The sequence below is a fragment of the Labeo rohita genome, chromosome 9 (assembly GCF_022985175.1).
Source record: "Labeo rohita strain BAU-BD-2019 chromosome 9, IGBB_LRoh.1.0, whole genome shotgun sequence".
In the NCBI taxonomy this organism is placed as follows: Eukaryota; Metazoa; Chordata; class Actinopteri; order Cypriniformes; family Cyprinidae; genus Labeo; species Labeo rohita.
In genome coordinates, this window is record NC_066877.1 from 28,367,509 (window position 1) to 28,391,048 (window position 23,540).

The 23,540-nt window shown below is 36.6% G+C and overlaps 2 protein-coding genes and 1 long non-coding RNA gene across 3 annotated transcripts in view; 1 reads left to right on the forward strand and 2 right to left on the reverse strand.

The window, feature by feature from the left end:
* Nucleotides 1-19,699, reverse strand: part of calcrla (calcitonin receptor-like a) — a 36,059-nt gene extending 16,360 nt beyond the window's left edge. Inside the window, exon 1 of the mRNA XM_051118305.1 lies at nt 19,262-19,699. The gene's annotated coding sequence lies outside the window, so the exon portion shown is untranslated. The remainder of the gene's footprint in view (nt 1-19,261) is intronic.
* LOC127170423 (uncharacterized) overlaps nt 1-23,540 on the forward strand; it is a 71,663-nt gene that overhangs the window by 333 nt on the left and 47,790 nt on the right. The gene's annotated exons all lie outside the window — the stretch shown is intronic.
* tfpia (tissue factor pathway inhibitor a) overlaps nt 20,372-23,540 on the reverse strand; it is a 29,853-nt gene continuing 26,684 nt past the window's right edge. The window contains exons 6-7 of the mRNA XM_051118328.1: nt 20,906-21,085; nt 20,372-20,714 (exon numbers count right to left, since the gene is read on the reverse strand). Of these exons, the coding sequence (XP_050974285.1) occupies nt 20,647-20,714; nt 20,906-21,085 (248 nt within the window). The 3' untranslated portion in view covers nt 20,372-20,646. The remainder of the gene's footprint in view (nt 20,715-20,905; nt 21,086-23,540) is intronic.

The following is a 23,540-nucleotide window of genomic DNA, read 5'->3' on the forward strand; positions in this document are numbered from 1 at the left end:
CAATTACGTGTTTATACAGCAGAAACACGTTTAAACGATTTTGTGTGTTGATGCAAAAGAATCATGAAAACATGAGTTTTGAATCAGTTCACTTAAATAGACTGCTTGAACTCATTCACATATGCTGTAAGTCTAATGACAAATCTTTAACCTAATAGACAAATAAAACCATTCGAGATATTCACAATTTTACTTGTTGTAAATACCTACGTAGAATGGTTATTTTTCACAGTTTGTGATTCTAGCCAGGTCAAGCACACACTTTGACCTAGATTGTGCAGTTTCTTTAAATCCCAGTGGCAAAGAACAGTTTAGTCAACGAGGGACCCTCATACGCAATAGAAAATATTGTGTAAAAAAAGAGTAGCTGATGTGGAGAAACATTCCCTGATATTACTAAATAATGTCCCTTGACTGCTCACATGGAAGTAATGGCATATGGTCTTTTTGGACGTGCACTATTCATGTTGGGTCACACTCTTGCAGCAGCGTGGGGGGGAAAGCACGGGGGGTATTGCAAATTAGAAACAGAAAGCCAGTTGTAATGTTACCCACAATTCAGCATATCATGAAACAGCACTGGCAAATCCCGAGGACCACTGCTTGTAGCTGCGTCATTGGCTGCAGCTGATAAAATGGTGTTTACTTTTCCATTCGAGGGAATAAACATGCAGGTTAGAGCCTTTGTGAGCCATTCTGCAGGCTGGTCGTGCTGATGTCTGTCCTCTATTGATATCCGCACTCTTTTATCTTTCGTTGATCGCACTACTTGAACAAACAGCCGTATTTCCCTTGCCGATGAAACGTCTGAGTACAAGCACATGGGAGGAAACTAGAGGCGTGTTTTGGTCATTTTAACTGCTTGAATTTGATAAATCATCTGAGTACTCAGGGGATGAGCTGGATGGAGCAACTTCAGTTTGTGCTTGTGTTTCGAACCATAGCTGTTTTTAAGAAAATAGTTAAAATAGTTAAACTTTTTTTTTAATGCAGTAACACATACTCTATGTACTAGGGGTCAACTGGTCTTTCAGTTCAGTTAGTTTTGCTGTTCTGTCCATTTGGTGCTGGCTGTGCATTATGACTCTCCACATGCATTTTCTACTTGCTCTCCTTTGCATTATTAAAGTGATGGTGTAAATGAATATTGTATAGAAAATACATATTAAAATAATATAATAGATATTAACCCTTAAATGCATACCTCGGGTCTTTAGCAACCCGGGACGTCATTTACTACCCTCTCCCTCCTTAATTTTTTAAAAATTCGACATCAGCCTTCTTAGAATTCTTCAATCTATTAATTATGAACAATAAAACAAGAATATATATATATATATATATATATATACAGTGTGTTCGGAAAGTATTCAGACCCCCTTAAATTTTTCACTCTTTGTTATATTGCAGCCATTTGCTAAAATCATTTAAGTTCATTTCTTTCCTCATTAATGTACACACAGCACCCCATATTGACAGAAAAACACAGAATTGTTGACATTTTTGCAGATTTATTAAAAAAGAAAAACTGAAATATCACATGGTCCTAAGTATTCAGACCCTTTGCTCAGTATTTAGTATAAGCACCCTTTTGATCTAATACAGCCATGAGTCTTTTTGGGAAAGATGCAACAAGTTTTTCACACCTGGATTTGGGGATCCTCTGCCATTCCTCCTTGCAGATCCTCTCCAGTTCTGTCAGGTTGGATGGTAAACGTTGGTGGACAGCCATTTTTAGGTCTCTCCAGAGATGCTCAATTGGGTTTAAGTCAGGGCTCTGGCTGGGCCATTCAGGAACAGTCACGGAGTTGTTGTGAAGCCACTCCTTCGTTATTTTAGCTGTGTGCTTAGGGTCATTGTCTTGTTGGAAGGTAAACCTTCGGCCCAGTCTGAGGTCCTGAGCACTCTGGAGAAGGTTTTCATCCAGGATATCCCTGTACTTGGCCGCATTCATCTTTCCCTCAATTGCAACCAGTTGTTCTGTCCCTGCAGCTGAAAAACACCCCCACAGCATGATGCTGCCACCACCATGCTTCACTGTTGGGACTGTATTGGACAGGTGACGAGCAGTGCCTGGTTTTCTCCACACATACCGCTTAGAATTAAGGCCAAAAAGTTCTATCTTGGTCTCATCAGACCAGAGAATCTTATTTCTCACCATCTTGGAATCCTTCAGGTGTTTTTTTTTTTTAGCAAACTCCATGCGGGCTTTCATGTGTCTTGCACTGAGGAGAGGCTTCCGTCGGGCCACTCTGCCATAAAGCCCCGACTGGTGGAGGGCCGCAGTGATGGTTGACTTTCTACAACTTTCTCCCATCTCCCGACTGCATCTCTGGAGCTCAGCCACAGTGATCTTTGGGTTCTTCTTTACCTCTCTCACCAAGGCTCTTTTCCCCTAGTCTTAAAAGATAGCTCAAAACTGTTTGGCCGGAATGCGGCCAGCTCTAGGAAGGGTTCTGGCCCCTCGTCCCAAACGTCTTCCATTTAAGGATTATGGAGGCCACTGTCCCCCTAGGAACCTTAAGTGCAGCAGAAATTTTTTTGTAACCTTGGCCAGATCTGTGCCTTGCCACAATTCTGTCTCTGAGCTCTTCAGGCAGTTCCTTTGACCTCATGATTCTCATTTGTTCTGACATGCACTGTGAGCTGTAAGGTCTTATATAGACAGGTGTGTGGCTTTCCTAATCAAGTCCAATCAGTATAATCAAACACAGCTGGACTCAAATGAAGGTGTAGAACCATCTCAAGGATGATCAGAAGAAATGGACAGCACCTGAGTTAAATATATGAGTGTCACAGCAAAGGGTCTGAATACTTAGGACCATGTGATATTTCAGTTTTTCTTTTTTAATAAATCTGCAAAAATGTCAACAATTCTGTGTTTTTCTGTCAATATGGGGTGCTGTGTGTACATTAATGAGGAAAAAAAAAAGAACTTAAATGATTTTAGCAAATGGCTGCAATATAACAAAGAGTGAACAATTTAAGGGGGTCTGAATACTTTCCGTACCCACTGTGTATATATACATATATATATATATATATATATATATATAGGGTCACTAGAGACCCGAGGAGTGTAATAGTGTATTAGTATAGTATATTTTTTGAGCGCAAAAATTGGTAAATATCTGATTATCTGATTACTAAATACATGCAATTCACCTTTAGTCCTCGAGATGGCACTTTTTGATAGACTATAATGATGTAATTACTCGCTTGTTGCAGGCATAAAACAAAAGAATTATATCAGCAAAATTTGAATTGGTTTGAATGGCTTTACTGCAGAGCAATTACTGTATGCAGAAAAATGGATGTGGCGAATAAGCTGCCAGCGATCAAAATAATGATTTTGAAGTCATTGAAAACGATAGTTTTGCGAGTATCATATTGAGATCGGGAATATGAGCCAGATGCTGAATGTACTGTGGAAGTGCGCTCTGATAACAGCGATGGTAAAATCATCTGCTCAATTTATCCTCTTTTAAGATTAAAAAGGTAACTAAATGTGCTTTATTTTATTCTTTTTTAATAGTTATCAAAATATCAAGAGAGTTTTTTGCTTTTGCAGCAGTTAGAGATCCATCCGTGCTGCATATGTAGGTCAGAGTCGCTAAAGACCTGAATATGTAAAAGCGATTGGCGAAACAGTCATGCATTTAGGGGTTAAACAAAAGATGACTCAGATTCATGTCTTTATTCCTATTGTATCAGAATGATGTTGTTGTGTTGAGTTTAAAGGAGAAGTCCACTTCCAAAACAAAGATTCACATATAATGTACTCATCTAAGATATTTATGTCTTTCTTTCTTCAGTTGTAAAGAAATTATGTTTTCTGAGGAAAACATTTCAGCATTTTTCTCCATATAATGGACTGATATGGTGCCCCGATTTTGAACTTCCAAAATGCAGTTTAAATGCGGCTTCAAACGATCCCAAATGCAGTTGTACGCAGACGTACCGACACAGTCTTTGCAAAGTGAACATTCAGAGATCAAACACCCTCAACAAAAAAGGTAAAATAGCGATATAGGGCGATTTTGAAGTTGAAGGAAGAACATGAGTTTTTCGACATACCCTAACTGTCCTGAACCGGAAAAAACAGTCCAGGCAGAGTAAGACAAGATGAGTGTTTGACATTAAAAAGTATATAAATTGTATTATTTTTATGAAAATAACCAATCGTTGCGCTAGATAAGACCCTTATTTTTCAGCTGTGATCATTTACAACCGCATTTGGGATTGTTTGAAGCCGCATTTAAACTGCATTTTGGAAGTTCAAAATCTGGGCACCATATCAGTCCATTATATGGAGAAAAATGCTGAAATGTTTCCCTCAAAAAACATAATTTCTTTATGACTGAAGAAAGAAAGAAAGGATCTTAGATGACAAGGGGGTGAGTACATTTTATGAGAATCTTTGTTTTGGAAGTGGACTTCTCCTTTAATACATTCTTCAACCGGTTTCAGAATTGTTTGATTTACTTTTGGAAAAATGTGCTATAAATGTGCTATAAATCTGGATATAAATGTTGTTGTTTTTTAAGTAATTTATCATGATGTGGCCATTCTAGGGAAATGGATGAGTAAACTGAGGTAATACGCTCAAATGTGCCAGAGATGGAGAACAGAAACCATCCAGCGCTATGTTGAGCATATTATCTCGACAAGTCAGCGGTCTGAGTGGCCATAAAAGTTACAAACAAGCAAAATGTTATTTCTTTGTACATTATACAAAGAAAACAGACAGAACAGAAAAGGTAAGAAGCTTTATTTGACAAAAGGGCATACTAATATAATAGGCGCAGACCTGTAACTTTACCCTGCGTTGATGTAATTTCAGATTTTTGTGAAAAAGCAAAGTCCTTTATCTATTCACCATATTTTCTCTATAAGAATTTAATTTAATGAATTTAATGTGCCTGGTTTCTGGTGTCATCTGCTTTCAGCTATTTTTAGCTGTACAATACAGCTCATTTTGCTGCAAACTGGTGTACCTTACCGTACTATTTTAAAGTATTATCTTAATTATGAACAAACTTTTTTGTAGTGTAAACAGTTTTTTTTACAGCACTTTACTTATTCTTCTTATTTCCCTACAGCGGCTAATGAACCGGAAGTCCCACCCTTTTACAGAAAACTGCTTACTTCCACATTGAAAAATAACCCTGCTGAAAAGAAAAAGATAACCAGCCTTAGCTGGTTGGCTGGTTTTAGCTGGTCATCCAGCCTGGTCTTAGCTGGTCAGCAGGCTGGTTTTAGAGGGGTTTTGGCCACTTCCTTAGCTTGTCAAACTGGGAGACCAGCTAAATCTAGCTTAGGCTGGTTTTAGCTGGGGGTTTTTTTCAGCAGGGAAGGTGGATAGTCTTTGGAATAATATTTGACCGGAAGGTTAAAAATGACAGTTATTTTCGTCATTTACGGCTCATTAGCTCTAGCATTCTGCCCACTTCAAATCAGACACAGAGATGAAATAGTGCAGTAAGAGCACATTTATTTGAAGGAAGTATAGCATTTTTTAATTAATTGTCGATCAATGGATCGAGAGAGAAAGAGGGATGTAAGGTGAGGGATGTAAACTTCTCGACAAACGGTGAAGTTTGGTTAAAAAACAGCGATTTTCCTCGTTGCTGAGGAATATAATGTAGCAATACAGTAGGCCTACTTAAGTTATTTTATTAATAAAAGTCGCAGGGCAACATTGACCTCTGGAAACATCCTGGATGTTTCTGTGTCTTCGCAGTGTGATTCTCTCTCTCTCTCTCTCTGTTTGTGTGCGTCAATGAAATTGTAATGAAACAATAATAATCATAATAATTTATAAGACAGAACTGTTAAACATACCATAAACAAATGATGACTAAGAATAGGAGCTCTAAAATGAGTCCTACTTCTGAATAACTTATTGGCCGATGCCAATAATAAATAATAAATGACAAATACCCCGAATACTCTCTCATATATATAGATATGCTATGCGTTGGTGATATAACGGCCCCTTGACTTAAGGCTGGAATACACTACATGACTTTTAAAATTTGATTCTGAACAGATTTTTAAAACACTAGGCATCATACAATTACCGACTTCGTAAATAGTGACAGAGAAAACTGGCCATCATACACTAAATGACTGAGGATCATGCACTACCAGACTCTGAAGTCGTTCCACTCACAACTAACTCACGCAGAAACGTGTGCCTTTTTGTTAGGCGACGCATGATAAATGAAAACAATACGTGTTCTAAAATCGGCTGAAAATATCAAACATGTTTGATATCCTCCGACTGGGTAGAATCATAATCTGAAGCTAAAAAAACTTGGAGGTTGTGACCATCATATGCTATGTGATTTTCTAGAATCTGTTAACTCTAATCTGCAGACTGGCTCTGACTTTCGGCAACTAGCGTCGACTTCTCCAAACTGTAAATCAGCGTAAAACGGGACAAAAACTGTGTAGTGTATTCCAGGCTTTAGTCACATTGTATGCTACACAAGTTGCCATTTTCCTTTCACTTATTTGATCCTAAGATACCACAAAAATATCACCATAAGCAAATTTCGCAATTAAAAGCACCCCATTTTTTTGTATTTGACACCAACTTTAATGCAATCAGTGTTTTAATTATCACTGCTGTCACTTGAATACTCAGTTAACTGTGCAGATTCCTACAGGAAATGTAATAAGCAATGATGAATATGCAATTCAGAACATGTACGTAAGTACTTTACAGATCATTAGACTGAAGTTGAAATGGCGTATTAGGAAGTCACACTTCCTATCACATATCTGAATCGAGTACTTCAGTGCTAGTTAAGGATTGAAATCTATTTGTACAGATGCATTGCTTATTCTATTTCGAATTTATATTTTTTGTCAGCAAAAGTGTGCAAAACTGGTTTGAGGGAGAGTAAGGTCAGAATAATTAGAATTTGCCAAATTTACATGTACTTGTGTTACCATCCTATAGCTTTATAGTGTGCTCTGATTGTTATGCATGTGTGTGAATAATGAAATCTGCCCACAAACTGATTTGCATTTGAATTCTTGCCTACACCTTCACGCATGAGCCTGTTCATTTGTTTCCTCATTTTAGGATAATCTTGTCCACATTTTACTCATGTGTTCACTAGTTTTGGGTAAACTACATTGAGTGTCCACAACAATGGCTGATAATGTTCTGTTTAAGCTGTTCTAAGTGTGCATTGTACTGTAGTTATGTTTTAACATAACTGCAATGCTTTTAACTTTTTTTGGGTTTCACTGTTAACTAATTGTAAAACATTATGGTTACTTATGGTACTTTCTCCAATCTTGTGAGTCCTCAAGCCCTTGTTTTATGCTCACAAGAAACTTTACATTTATAAAGCAACACCTTTTTGTAGTACACGATTTACTTCAAATGAGGGAACAAATGAATTAAACATCATTTGTCATCAATGATCATCCACAATATTGTCCCCTGTATGTCATGAGAGGTTCTGTACGTACTAGTGCAGTGATAAACATGTAACTGAAATTCTTTTAACTTTTGCTCTGATTTAAATACATTTATATTGTGTTCACTGCAGAAGTTAAATCATTCATGTGCCACATTAAGTGGAGAACAATTCAGAATGAGCAGGAAATAATCAAGGGTAAGTGCACGCACACTCCTTTGAGTAATGACCAATCGTCTCCACCCTTACTTATCCAACAAACGGAAATCCAATAACACTTCCTTTAATAACACTTGTTGAGGTCATTATTCATAAGTAAAAATGTCACTTTCCTGCAAACATGCAATTCGATAAATGGCGAGGCATCCCAGACTATTTCACTTGTGTGTTACCTTACTACAGTTGGAATCGATAGACAAAAAGGTCACTTTGTTGGTCAGGCAATCTTCCTTCACCTCATTGGGTAATAGATAAGACTTTGACATGTGTGGTACTTAATGCAGCAGACCATGTATTAAACATTTACATCACATGTGTGAAGAGAATTGTGTACTTGTGTATAGATTTATAAGGAAACCGTCTTTCTGCTTATCGGCACTATTGTTTTGAATGCAGTTGAAGCTTGTAAACATCCTACAGTGACCAACGGATGTTTGCTTACTATCCAAGTTCCTCCTTAGCATTCACGATTACCTTTTCCTATTTTCAGAACAACCCCAGCTCGCTCAGAACTCCCACAATGTGATCTGTAGCGATTAGACTTATCGCTCAGCTACATGCTCGACACAGACCCACATCGGTGGATGTAAATATGCCCTGCATACAATTAGTATTAATCTCGTTAGAGATGCAAATGTAAACACTGCAACTGTTCATTCAAGATAAACACTTCTTAAAATATATTGGACTGAAATCCAAAACAGTTCTGTCAGTAATTAATCCTAATGTTATTCTAAACTTATTTGTGGCTGTTTCTGACACCCAAAGGAGTGTTTTTGAAGAAGTTCACACGGCTCCATACACTGGCTGTAAAGCTCCAAAAAGGACACCGTAAGAGTCTATATTCCAAGTCATTTTTTTTAATTTAGGGCCTAATTGGACCCTAATTTAGGACCCTATTGGAATAGCTCAGTTTCTTCTTATTCTCTAAACATGCTTGAAAACTCATGAAACTTTGCGCACATACCAAAAGTGGTGAAAATTTACATCTGATATAGATTTTAGAAGTGGGTGTCAAAACACATCGATAGCTCGACCTAAAAAAAAATTCAACAAAGTGCCTCTCGAGATATTTCACATACATGGACAAAATTCGCTAGACACATGTAACACACCAATACCTACAAAAAAGTGTCCTGGTACAAAGTTCGAAACCCCATAGGAAGTCTGTTGTTTTGAATTTTCTCTGCAAACTCCTCCTATAGATTTTGTCAGATCAACAACAAATTTGGTCAGTGTAATCTAATATTTAGTCAGTCTACTCTAAAGGCCTTTGCAATGTTAAATTGCAAAGATCTTAAGTTTTCGCTAAAGGGCATATCTGTGGCAGCCTGACAAATTTCGATGTTTCACCATGTAAAAGGAAGTTGTTATAACTCAGCCATACAATGTCCGATCTGCCCCAAGCTTCACGTTTGATAAAAGTACTGGCCTAAACACATCTAAAAGCCAATATTCAGTTATAATCATCGTGCCACCTGTTGGCAACAGGATATGTCATGTCTTACACTAATTCAAACATACCATGTTCAATCTGCGCCAATCTTTATGTTTGAACAAAGTCTTGGCTTGAAGACATCTACATGCCAATATTTAGTTGCAGTCATAGCGTCACCAGCTGTCAGCAGGAAGTTTGGCACATATAAATGACTTTGACACATTGCTCCTATATTTACCACTTTTAATGCATACTGCTCACGGTTCGCTGTTTTCCTAAAGCCACCGGGTGGAGATAAGCTCAGGTGTGAGGGCCCTTTCAACACTGTTTGCAGCTTTAATTATTTATTTATTTTTGGTGAACTATAACAGTAACACTGCTCCAAAATGCAACCCATTCTTTCTTGTAACTAGCAGCCCTTATATATTTTTACAAAAAAATCTGGAACAAGACCACATACATATTCTAGAAAAAAAAGGAAAAGGAAACAGCTGTCTTTGCACAAGTCACTCCCAGCTGTAACCTGCCACCTGATTTGCACATAACAGCCTAAAGCCCTCAGGTGCAGTTCAATCTTTTACACACTCACTCCACCCCTTTGTTTTGTCAGAGCACCTTAAACCCTCAAACGATCCTTTCATGTGATCCTACTCTTGTGGATTTTTTTTTTTTTTGGTCGCAGCTGATGTGTATTAGCTGAACATGAAAATTAAGCCAACATTGGCTCACAGTTTGCCTTGGGCACAACCAGATGTTGAGCTTTATAAAGCCAATCATAATGAGGTCATGCAGATTCTGGAGAACACGACAGGCGATGCTATCAGAGAGAAAGCTGCTCTGAATTGTTTTAGAAGGCCTACGTTGGAGGGTGGGTTGTAGAACAGACCATTAAAAAAAAATGCCAAGCTTTTACTTTGTCTGATCCCTGTGCCCACACCCCTACACAACTATCCATGACACGTGCAACAGCATATGAAGACAGTGCAACAGTATAGCTGCATTTAGCTTTTTTATTTTAGACCTGAGATCCATTTTTGTGCCACGACTCAACCAGTTGAGAACCTCTGTAGACACAAGCTTGTCATATTTGTTTTTTATGAAATAAACATAAGGTTATTTCAATGTCAGCTTATAATGGTTTCAACAAAAGCAGCTAATGCAGCAACAATTTGATGGATTATGTAAACCTGAGTGTCAGGTTTGTCTTGATAGCTGCAGGATATTACAAAAGAGGGTGTGAAAACATACACTGTAACACAATCTTTGGAATATACCATTACTGGAACTTAAAATAGTGCCAGAGAGTATAAAAAGCAGCATATATACAAGTATGCTTAATTCAGACTGAAAGCTGCACCAGCATCTGCAAAATCAGGGCAGCAAATTGCTGTTATGAAACAGCAGTTACTACCTGGACACATTTGCTAATGTTGATGCTTGGTAATGTGAACCACCCTTTCCTGCTTAGTACAGCTGAATATGCAGAACCCCAGGGGCGACCATTATCCTCCAGTATGGCTACTGATACAAACAGCCCAAGGAGAACAGAAATAAAACAGTGTGGCAATGCCGGGCATATACGGCTACAAAAATACACATTTAAAAATAAAGCCATCACAAGCTGCTCCAGAATAACACCTGCAGAGTAAATACATATTTAATGCTATTTCAGGGCTCAAACTGTAATCCATTCCCAAAGTGTTTCCACTGTTTGTCATAACTCACTCTTGAGTGGCTGAATTCAGATGCATGTCGTGATGGAAAATATGATAATGATCTTTATGCACGGGCGAATTAAGCTCAAACAGATGCTTAATGCACTGGAGAAAATTATATTATTGTTATTTTTTAGCTTTTTAATTTGTGCTGTTTATTTACAGAATTTCTTCGGTGAACTGGATGCTGAAAATGCATGTAAATACAGTGGTATCTGCTGGCATAATTCAAATATTTAGTGTTTACCTGACAGCATATTCTAACTTCTACTGTTTAACATTGGCAAAGAACATCCTTTGAAAATATGTCTGCTAAATACACAGTTCTCTCTAGATTTATTGCATTATTCAAAGTAGGGCTGTCACTAACAATTATTTTGGTAATCGAGTAATCTGTCGATTATTCTGATGATCAACAGAGTAATCGGATAATTATAATACATTTTTTTTTGTAGTAATAAAAATAGACCTAAGTGAACAATATCCTTTAAAATCACTTAAAATACAACAACAACAACATGCAGAGACGCTCCACACATGTAAACAGTTTTGTGTTGCAGCATTTACTGTGAACTGTGAGCCACTCTGAGATGCACATATGTAACCTATACACATGTAAATAATTATATATTTACAATAATTACATTACACGCATATATTTATTTAACTGAATCATAGCGTTTGTGAATTCTTAATTGCATTATGCTTTATTATGTTTTTTTAAATGGGTTTAGTGGAATGCGCCACTTTCAGTATTTTGCCGATTACTCTGCGCTGGCAAAATGCAATCGAGGGTTTTTTAAAAATCAAATAATTACTCGAATAGAATCAAGGAATCGTTGCAGCCCTAATTCAAAGCATGTAACACGGATGCTCATGTGCAAAGTAATCATGTAGCTGCTCTTGCAAATAAGGTATTTTTATTTTAGTTTGAAGGAAAAGTTTACCAAAAATTTAAATGTGTTGAAAATGTACTCACCCTGAAGCCATCCAAGATGTAGACGAGGTTGTTTCTTCATCAGAACAGATTTGGAGAAATTTATTATCACATCACTTGCTCACCAATGGATTCTCAGCAGTGAATGGGTGCCATCAGAATAAGAGTCCAAACAGCTGATAAAATAATCACAGTAATCCACAAGTAATCCACACAACTCCAGTCAATCAGTTAAAGGGGTCATCGGATTCCCATTTTCCACAAGTTGATATGATTCTTTAGGGTCTTAATGAAAAATCTATAATATACTTTGGTTAAAAATTCTCAATGGTAGTGTAAAACACCACCCTTTTTACCTTGTCAAAATGAGGTCTGCAAAAATCATCCCATTCTGGGGGATTGTTCCTTTAAATGCAAATGAGCTCTGCTCACCCCGCCCCTCTTTATTCACTGTGAAGTGACCAGCTGCTCTAAGAGATTGTTTACTTTAGCCGCCTTTAGTGCGTTTAGCTGTGAAACTTGCTAACTAGCACGTTATTAGGAAAGGTGAAACCTTATACTCACTTCTGCTGTAAGTGAATCTGGATCACGAATGATTTGTGCAAACAAAGATGGATATATGTAGATCGGGAGGCGCATTCCCTTCACAAACAAATGTAATCCACTGCATCTTCAGTGGCTCAGATATCGGGAGTAAATGACGACCATTATGTTCATTATTACATCCAGCAACACAACACCTCAATCGTTCAATCTGAGATACTCTTGTCTAATTTACATCCCTGCTCCGGCATCCGAACAATGGAGGTCAGACTGTTACAGCTGATCTGAGGTAAGACGCTCATGTCAATCAACTATTATGGGAGCGGCCTCTGTCGGTGTGATGCCACACTGACAGACATCTGAGAATGGCTCGATTTGAAAAAGGGGATATTATTTTTACAGATGAATCAAAAACCACTGCATGGATTTTTATTATTATAGGGTGGATTTGTACATACACTGCCAACACACATTAATGTTCAAACAACATGTAAAAGTGAAGTTTGCATCCGATGACCCCTTTAATAGGAGAGACAAATCCATCATTAAGGTGTTTTAACTTTTTTGCTTCTAGCCAAAATATGAATTCTCCAGTATCCATATACTTTGTTGTTTAACATCAAAATCCACCAACTTATTTGTTTAGAACTGTTTTGGACGGTTTCCGCTTGTAAACGGTGCTTGATCTAGGCATATTTCTCACCTGATTCATAGAAAATTACTTTCATTGGAAAAAACAATGTTATGGAAAGAGGGTTTATATTTTAGCCAGAACAGCAATGGTTTGAAGTTAAAAATGTCTTGATGATTAATTTATTACAAACATGCAGCTTTTCGCTGGACTGGAGCCAACTGGATTACTTGTGGATTATCATGACATTTATAATCAGCTGTTTGGACTCTCATTCTGACGGCACCCATTCAATGAGGAGGAACCATTGGTGAGCAAGTGATGTAATACTAAATTTCTCCAAAACTGTCCTAATGAACAAACAAACTCATCCACATCTTGGAAGGCCTGAGGGTGAATAAATTCTCAGCAACTACTAATTTTTGGGTGAAATATTCCTTTAATGTAGCATTGACGAAAGAAAATCTGCAGATCAAGTAACAGCACAAATTAAAAATTTAAATTCATACAAATATTTTAATACCAGCAGTGCATTTCAGCACATTTAGCATCTGGTTGAGCTGTTTAGTGAATTTATATCTGCATTTACAAAACTATAAAAGTACAATTTTCCATTTAATTTGTGCGGTTACTTGATTTGCAGACTTTCTTTGGTGAGTTGGATTCTAAACAACTAAACAAAATACATGTAAATATAGTGGTATCAGCAAGCATGATTTAGATATTCAAGTGTTTAGCTGACAGCATATTTTAACTAGTGTTTTAATGACTGCTAAAACAGTTATTTTTAGTTTACAGCAAATGAATTATTCAAAGCATGTAGCACAGATACCTATCTGCTAGATAATCACATAGAAGGTCCTGCAGTGAAGAAAGTTTTTTTTTTTTTTTTTTTTGTTGTTTAATGAAGCACCCAGGACTAAAACGACTATGATTTTGCGTATTCTGCAGGAACAGGCTTGTTCCAATAAATCAAACAGAAGGACCAGGTCTCCTTTTATTTCACATGGCTTTTTTTAGAATGCATAAACAAACTGAAGAGGCAATTAGGACTTTCTCAAACCACAGACATGGAACCTCGACCCTCTTGTGATTCTGAGTTCAGCAACCAAAATGAACTGTTTTCCATCTACTTCGCTGCTTTGAAATTTGTCCAAACATATGCAAATACATTCCCAAAATATTAAAACTAGACAGCTGAAAAAGCTCAGGGGGAACTATTGTGTTCACAGACGATCCCCCAAAAACATCCTGCTGTGTATAGACAGCTAGTTCTGTGTCTGGCATATAAAACCACTTCCTTTGCAGACCATAACCCAGGACCAGAAGAGCTCTGCTTTGCAGGCCATCAGTCTGCGCTCCCTGGATTCCTCTGAGCTACGAAAATAAAACTCGGAACCTGATCACATTCACTCCTATTTTTAAACCTGCAGACCTTCAGCCGGTATCCTCCAGGACTATAGAAGGCATGTGAAAGGTCCTGAACTTGAACTGCTGTCAACTTTGCTGCTTACAGGAGAGAACGGCATCAGAATTTTTGCGGTCTAATGAGTTATGCAACTCGGGTAACACTTTCAGCAAGCAAACAAAAGTGAGAGATTATGGGAAAGATGAGAGTGTTAAAATTAGAAGAGGAAGATCCAGTTCCACTTGGTGCTCCTAAATCATTCTATGAAAAATTAAATCCCGCTTCAGAGGAAGTGTTTGGCAGACACCTGATAACCTAAGACTGACCCACTTGGAAGTGGGTGTGCTCTGATTCATCCACACATGTTCCCAGGATCCCCCGCACTCCGAGTGGTAGCAAAGGCCAGTAAATCTTAAAGCCGCTGTCCGCCAACGCTAGTTTGTTTAGTATATATCAGCTTTAAGCATTCATTCTGAAGCTCCATTTATATTGCCACTGTCCAGCAACCCACACAAGCCCTTCATCTCTAGGGTCCATTTTTAAAAATACTACAGTCCCATTCATTGTGTGTCACCAGTGACATGTTTGGCCATGATTAAACATTCTGCAGGACAAACCTGTCTGCCAGTATCCATGGAAATATTCATATCAAGCTGTTATTAGTAGTCATATGTATAGTGAACCGTTACTCTGATATCTGATATTTATTAATAAAATAGTATATATACACTACCAGTCAAACGTTTTTGAACAGTAAGACTTTTAATGTTTTTCAAAGAATTCTGTTCTGCTCACCAAGCCTGCATTTATTGATGGGGGAGAACTAAATTAAATGCAATTTGCTTAAATTTAATTATCTGCCAGTTGGGTAAGTAAAATACTCTCAATGCTTAAGAATATTTTACTCACCCCACTGGTGGATAATTTTACTTGTTTCCAGGGGGAAAAACAAAATTAAGTGTATTTTGCTTAAAACAAGATTAAATATCTTACGTCATTTTGCTTATCTAGTAAATGCATCTCAATTTAAGAATATTTTGACTAGAAACAAGATAAAAATAGGATCAAAATAGAGAGTAAAACAAGCTTTCCTTTTTTTTTTTTTTTTTGTTCCTGTGATCAAAGCTACATTTTCAGCAAGGATGCTTTAAATTGATCAAGTGTGATAATAAAGACATTTATAACGTTACAAAAGATCTACGCTGTTCTTCATCAACTTTTTCATCAAAGAAACCTGAAAAAATTCTACTCAGCTGTTGTTTTTAACGTAATAATAATAATAATGTATGTTGTTTTGCGCAGGAAATCATAATATTAGAATGATTTCTGAAGGATCTTGTGACTGGAGTAATGATGCTAAAAATTCAGCTTTGAGATCACAAGAATAAATACATGCATAATAAATACAATACAAGGAACAAATACAGGAACAAATACATTTTAAAATACGTTAAAAAAAAAAAAAAAAACATTTAAAAAAATGTAATTTAAAATATTTCAAAATATCACTGTTTTTGCTGTACTTTGGATTAAATAAATGAAGGCTTGGTGAGCAGAAGAGACTTCTTTAAAAATCGTACTGTTCCAAAACGTTTGACTGGTAGTGTTTAAATTAATAAATCAAATTATTCAAATTAATAATTTCAATGCAAATTATGTGTGAAATTTATTTGGAAAATTACTTTAATTTAATATATATTAATAATAATAATCATCATCATCATCATATTTAACCAAAAAGCTTGTTTATTTCCGTGTCTAAATTAAATAAATTAGGTGAATATTTTAATGTGATACCACATACGATTTTCATAAAATTGATGAATGTAAATATTTATTTTACACAATATTAACTCAAAATCACTAAAATACTTGGGAAAATTGTTAAATTGTCAGTAGTACCTATCAAAAGTTAAGAATAATTAGGATTTTTATTTATTTATTTAAAGAAATCTGCTTACCAAGGCTTCATTTATTTGATCAAAAATACAGTAAAAGCAATAATACTGTGAAATATTATTAAGAAAAAAGTTTTCTATTTTAATATATTTTAAAATGTCATTTATTACTATGATGGCAAAGCTGAACGTTTAGAAGCTAATACTTCAGCATTCAGTTTCACATGATCCTTTAGAAATCATTATAATATGCAAATATTGTGCTTAAATATTAATAATGGTTATTCTTATTATCAATGTTGAATACAGTTTTTGCTGCTTAATATTTTTGTGAAAACCTTAATACATTTTCTTTCAACATTCTTTTATAAAGCTCAAAAAGCAAATATTTGATCACTTGATCAATTTATCGCGTCCTTGCTAAATAAGTTTTCTTTCCTTTCTTTTTTTCTTTCTAATTCGCTTGCCCCCAATGTTTGAAAGGTAGTGTATTACAGTTTCCACAAAAATATGAAGCAGCATACACAGGTCAAACTACTTGTGTATACAGCAGACAGAGATATTTCATAAGCTTATACCTAGAGCAACAATTCTCTACCAAGCATCAGTTAGAAATAAAACATCCGTGATTTTAATGCAATAATACTGAGTAGCGAATGAAATAGATATGATGGAAATAACAGCTAGATAGCGGGTTGCGGTAAAAGGCTTGTTGCGCTTCAACACACATAAAACCTAATGAATTTGGAGAGAGGAAATGAAATTGTCCTGTTAGCCCGACACCAGTCTAATGCCTAAAACAAGACACTGAATCCCTGACTGTAATAAATCAGATTTTTATGCATTAATTCAAAGCATCTAATCATCAGATTGCTGCTTATAAAAATGCAAGACATATCATGGCCTGTCTTGCGGTGAAAATAGAGAAAACATTTACTTTGCCAATGCTCAGGGGTGTTTTGAGCTCACATGCATCTAATTATGACTAGTGTGCACAAATTCTATTAATCCAACCAGTGGGACTGTAAAGTATATTGCTCAAGAGCAGGCTTTTACACTGAGGGCAGGATTGTGATAGCTATATTTGCTGTAAAACATTCTGGCACCGTTTACTGTCTGCTCTCCACGTTTCCGTGACGGAGGCAAGGGGTGAACCATGGTAATGGCACAGTAACTGAATGCAATGTCGCCAGGCCAAGAACACAGCTTTGTTCCACTGACATTAAATCCTCCTTGAAAGCAGCACTCAACCCTGACAAACGCACGCATGCTTTGGGGCTCTGCATTGAGATCCACATAAAAGGCTCTCAAACGGCCAGGCTGAATAATTGATTCCCTTTTTAAAACATAATCTGTGCTCTTTAACATATTCTGTGTGAGGATTAATTGGCTTTCCGTGATCTAAGTAACAAATCCTCTTTCATTAGGTCTCTTTGCCAGTATAGCAATCCCGAGAGACGAGCGGTCACTAACCTTTTTATTTTGCAACCAATGCAGCTGAATCCATAGAACAAATTGTTCATACCTCAGCACTATGTATAAGGTTTAATTATGAAAATAAGCAATATTAGAAAGTGCTTGTTCATGCAAAATTCACTGCCATGATTCTAGGATGTTATGGTTGATTGACAGAGCTTTGCTATGTCTTTGTTAAGGTGTTTTGAGTGGTTTTACCATGCTTCTGTTGTGGTACTAGTGTATTCCAGGTGGTTGCATTGCTAGGTGTCTGCTAGTGTGTTCAGGTAGCTGCACGATTTAAGGTAGTTAAGGTCATGGTCAGTAGCACAAACACCATAATTGAAGTTTTACGTTTGGAAGTTTAAGATCTGTAAAGTATGAGCAATAATAATTAATGCTTGCATTTGAAATTATTTAAAATTAGAGAGCCAAGCAAAAGGGATGAAAGATCTTCAGAAGATGTTGCGCATCAAACCGAGACGGTGTCATTGCATCAGATGAGTGAAATCTGTAAAGATCATTTTAGCAATCTTTACTTCATCAGCTTCACAGTATTTCATCATGTACTGTGATGCTTATGTAACCATGTGTCCAAAAAACACAAATACCAAGACTATCTGTTGGCTAATTATCACAATCTTTCCTCCTTGGAGAGATTGTCAGACCCCTTCTGTCAGGTTAGGTGTCAACAGAACTTGGTATTTCTAGTTACTTCATGATACTGGTATTTTATCTTCTCAGTTCCTGGCAGTGATGAAGCTGTAAGGTTTTGGAATAATGAATAATCATAACAATAAGAGCTATAGATCTAAGACTGAATGGAAAAGAAATATATGTAGAGGTCCCCATAATGTCCAGCAAATTCAGTTTAGGTTTGACTAATTATATCAAAGCAGACACTTTCTTTACAGAAAATCAACTTTTGACTACCCAACTTTAGTCTTTAAGTGAATTTAGATGTGTGATGGTAGTGACATCCATCACTTTTTGTTGAAAACGTTGAATAAGTGTAGTACTTGCTAAGTAATCTGAAAAAAATATTAACCTTAATATAAAGAAATTGAGTGTTTCTCATTTACAATATTTAACACCAAGTATTTATTTGCAGAACGAGTCACGATAATCCATGACATATTAGTAATGACAACAGTCAGGACGAGAGTTTATACACACAAATACAAATTTAAATTCATTAATTTGTAAGTGCAATCAGGTTTTAATCATTCTAATACTGAATAAGACACATCCATGCAGATGTAGTCAAACTCACACAAAGCATCTCAACGGAGTTATGAAATTACGGGAACACGAGCCAAACTGTCCATTTGATATTTTAAAAATTTCGCTTTAACAGCGTCAACAGTCTTTAACAGGCAAAACCTCCGTTTATTTCTCAGTCTGACGCTCTTATTAATTCATAAGAAGTCTTGGAGTCCGTTCACAGTCAGCAATTATTATAACATGACATGAAGCTCGTTTGGCTGGAGAGGCTCCAGCTGCACTTGGTAAATTAATTCCCTGTCTGTCCATATCTATAATTCACAAGTCGTTCATCTGTATCAAGCGTATCCTTACCTGTAGATTAAATCCAAGGTGTTCTGCAGATGTTCAGATAAAAACGAATGCGTCGTCTTGTTATTTAAAAACACAAACAGTCATTACTTTCCTTCTCGACGTCACGACGGAATGAAACTAGGTAACAGTATCAGAGATGAAAGAGCGCCTGAGACGCGCAGCGCGTGAATGACGACGGCTGTCAGGCTGTAAGATATTCAGTGTAGTAGCTTCCTGTTACATCATCACAGCTTATCCCCGCCTCAATGGCACACAGGAGCTTTCCTTACACTGTTTGCTTTGTTATTTAAAACTATGAGGGTTGTCCTTGTTACTAGTACTGAGTAATATCAGTATCATCATGGTGTATGATTATTTGCATATCTATCTATCTATCTATCTATCTATCTATCTATCTATCTATCTATCTATCATAATTACTTTAGATTTGTGGGGTGAACAACATTCCTATTTTGAAGTAAAATTAGACCCTCTGTGTTAGATGGCATAAGTACATAAAAATATAGAACATAAATATTACATTTTAAGAAACATAATGAATTACAACCATAATGAAGCCACTGAAAGATCATTACAATATAATTGTTTAATAAGAGTTCATGTAAAGGCATTTTAACCACTGTTGGTGGATTTCAAAATGTCTTCTTAAGAGTAACAGCTCCATCTTGTGTAGAAAACAGAGTCGTAAGCAGTTTTTTAATCCATCAAGAAGTCCTACAATAACTTTCACAGTTTAATCACTGGTGCTCTACTGGTAATTTAAGATGTTAGTAAATTATGCAGTCATATAGGGATAAGTGGTACTCTTTGTGATGATCTGTTGGTCATGTTTTTTAAATGCTAGACTCAACTTTCAATCACTGTGTCTTTGTTTAAAAAAAAAGTTATTTGCCTCTAGTCATATAAACAGTGGCAAGAGTTCAAGGTCACAGTGCAAGGGCATAAAAAAAATAACATTTTAGAGTGTACTGTATAAACATCATAAAAAGACCAAGAATTAGTATGTTACAAAAAATAAAGGAAGAGACAGAAAAAGGTTTTAGAATCTTTAGCAAATATTAATAACAGCCATAAATAGAGTTAAATAGATCCATAATTAGTGGCACTGTGAAAAAAAAAAATCATAAGAGTAATTTTTAATGAAATGCATAGAGTAATTTAGTATGTGAATCCTTTTTTCCCCATAAAACGATATAGAGTGCAAGATTATGTTTTACACTTAAAATACATAGAATGTCTTTATATATGAAGCCCAGATTAAAATCCATTAACTGTGATAATTATGTACATGACAACAATGTAGGGTCAGCGAGGTACTAGCACATGCTTTCTTATTTTCTCTCTAAAGAGTGGTTTAGGATTTGGTATCATGAAAAATATATGTCCTAAACGGATCGGAATAAGATATTTGAGTTTCTTGTCTTTATCCGTATTTGCCTCCTCCGGCTGTGATCTGAAAGAGAAAACATTGAACATATAGAATCAACAATAGACACAAATTTTCCTGCTTCACTTTTTTTGTGGTCCAGGCAAATGGAACCCAAGTTGTACGTTTGAGCATGCAAGTACCATTATTGACACTAAACTGTATAGGTCTTCTCAATTATAATATCAAACATTAAGCAAGGGCTGAGGTAAACACACCTTTCATGCACGTTTTCATGCAGTGTCTCTTGTGGACAAAGTTGTTTTTGTTGCCTCCACAGCCAGTGTAGCGAAACATCTGGCATCTCCCAGTTCTGGGGTTATGCACGTATCTCCTCTCAGAGCCATCACAATCGCCCCGGTCAACTGGACTCGAGCAGAATTCTGGGGGATTGAAATCTGAAATGCAATAACAATATGTTGGCGATTATATATAGACCATTTTGTCAGATGTAAACATACTGGTCCCAATACACTTCCTGTTTCTTTTTTTTTAACTTTACACAAATATCACAAAAAAATACAACCAACATAACATTTGACTGGATGAAAATGTTACATTAGCACCTTTAAGATGTATTTGTATATGTGAAATAAAATAAAAAATAAAAAACAAAAAAACAGGAAGTGCTTCTGGACCAGTGTTGTTTACGTCTAGTGAAAAATTATTTTCCCCCAAATTAATCTACACTCCATACACCATAATGACAAAGCACAAAACAGATTTGTGACAACTTTGCAAATTTAATAAAAATAAAACACTGAAATAAGTGCATTGCATAAGTATTCATACCCTTAACTCAGTCAGTACTTAGTTGAAGCAGCTTTACAGCCACAAGTCTTTTTGAGTATGATGTGACAAGTTTTGCACAACAGCATTCAGCAATTATCTGCCATTCTTCTCTTCACCTCTTCACCTCTCAAGCTCTGTCAGCTTGGATGGGGGCTGGTAGACATTTTCAGGTTTCTCCAAAAATGTTTGATTGGCTTCATGCTCGGGCTCTGGCTGGGCCACTCAAGGAAATTCACAGAGTTGTCTATAAGCCACTCTTGCTGTGTGCTTAGGGTCATTGTCCTGTTGGAAGGAGAACCTTCAGCCCAGACTGAGGTTCTGAATGTTCTGGACTGGGTTTTCATTAAGACTATCTTTGTATCTTGCTGTGTTGAGCTTTCTTTCTACTCTGGTGAGTGTCTCAGTCCCTGCTGCTGAAAAGGAGCCCCAGAGCATGAGGCTCCTGCCAGCACACTTTACTGTTAAGATGCTAATGTGCAGGTGATAAGCAGTGCCTGGTTTCCTCCATACATGATGTTTGGAATTGAGATTCATCAGACCTGAAAATCTTGTTTCTCACAGTCTGAAAGTTCTTTAGATGCTTTGTTTCAAATTCCAAGTGGTTTTTCATGTGTCTTCATTGAGGAGAGGATCAAGTTTGGCCACACTGCCATAAAGACCAGATTGGTGGAGTGTTGCAGTGATGTTTGTCCTTCTGTAAGTTTCTCCAGTCTGCATACGTGATCATGAATTCCAACTAGAGTGACCATCAGCTTCCTGGTCATCAGTCTAACCAATGCCCTTCTCCATCAGTTGTTCAGTTTGGCCAGAAGGCGAGCTCTAGGAAGAGTCCTAGTTGTTCCAAACTTCTTCCATTAAGGGTAATGGAGACTACATGCTTCTGTGAACCATCAATGCGGCAGATTTTTTTCTGAACTCTTCCCCAGATGTGTGCCTTGACGCAATCCTGTCACTGAGCTCTACAAGCAGTTCTTCTGACTTCAGGGCTTGGTTTTTGCTCTGATATACATTTTCAACTGTTAGACCTTTTATTGAGAGATGTGTGTGCCTTACCATATCATATTCATACGAATGAAATTGCCACAGGTTAACTCCACTCAAATTGTAGTAACATCTACAAGTGATATGAATGCTCCTGAGCTAAATTTCTACTCTCCCAGATAAGGGTATGAATACTTATGCAATGGAATAATTTAAGTATTTTTTATTTCTAATAAATTTGCAAAGTTGTTACAAACCTGTTTTGTGGTTTGTCATTATGCTGTATGGAGTGTAGATTAATGTGGGGAAAAAAGTAATTTAAAACATTTTAACATAAGGTTACAACATAAAACATAAAAATACATCATCACTGAAGCAATCTATTCATGATGTTAAACATTAAACTCAACAAACGTGGTCCACTAGATGGCAGTAAAATCTAAGCATTGTCTTTCAGTGGACCCACAAAGCACTTGGGCATCCAAATGACCCATTTAACCCAAAAGCAATTATTGTAATTATTCTGCGGTTACTTTTAACTCAGAAAGTAAATTGGCAATAATAAATTAGTAAAACAGAATGTTGACAGGATAGTAAACATATGGTAATTCACTTGCTATACTTCATTAAGCACTGCGATTAAGGCAAGAAGAGGCAAATGTGGAGTAATATGTATAGCTCCCATTAAAAAATTTTAACCATGTAAATAAAGAAAATTGCAAGCGTTTAATAATTTGTTTGCAATTTTCCTAAAGAGCCCTAATCCCAAAATGAAAGAGTTTAACACAACAAAATATACTTGCAGTTACCCTGATATTCAGTTCAAGTTTCAAAACCAAATATTAATATGACAAAAATCACATATTTGACTCGGATTTCTGTGCAATCTGTGTGCCAGACAAGGATGTCATGTGCCCTGGGGCTGCGGAGCAGAGAGCAGCTCTTAACTGTCAAAATAAGCAGGAGGAGGCAGAAAAAATGGCTGCTACGTTGCCCTCTGGACTCAGACAAACAGACTGCCTGACACGAAGGCACAGCTGTCTAGAACCCTCTGCCTATGTGTGTGTGCTTGTTTGTACA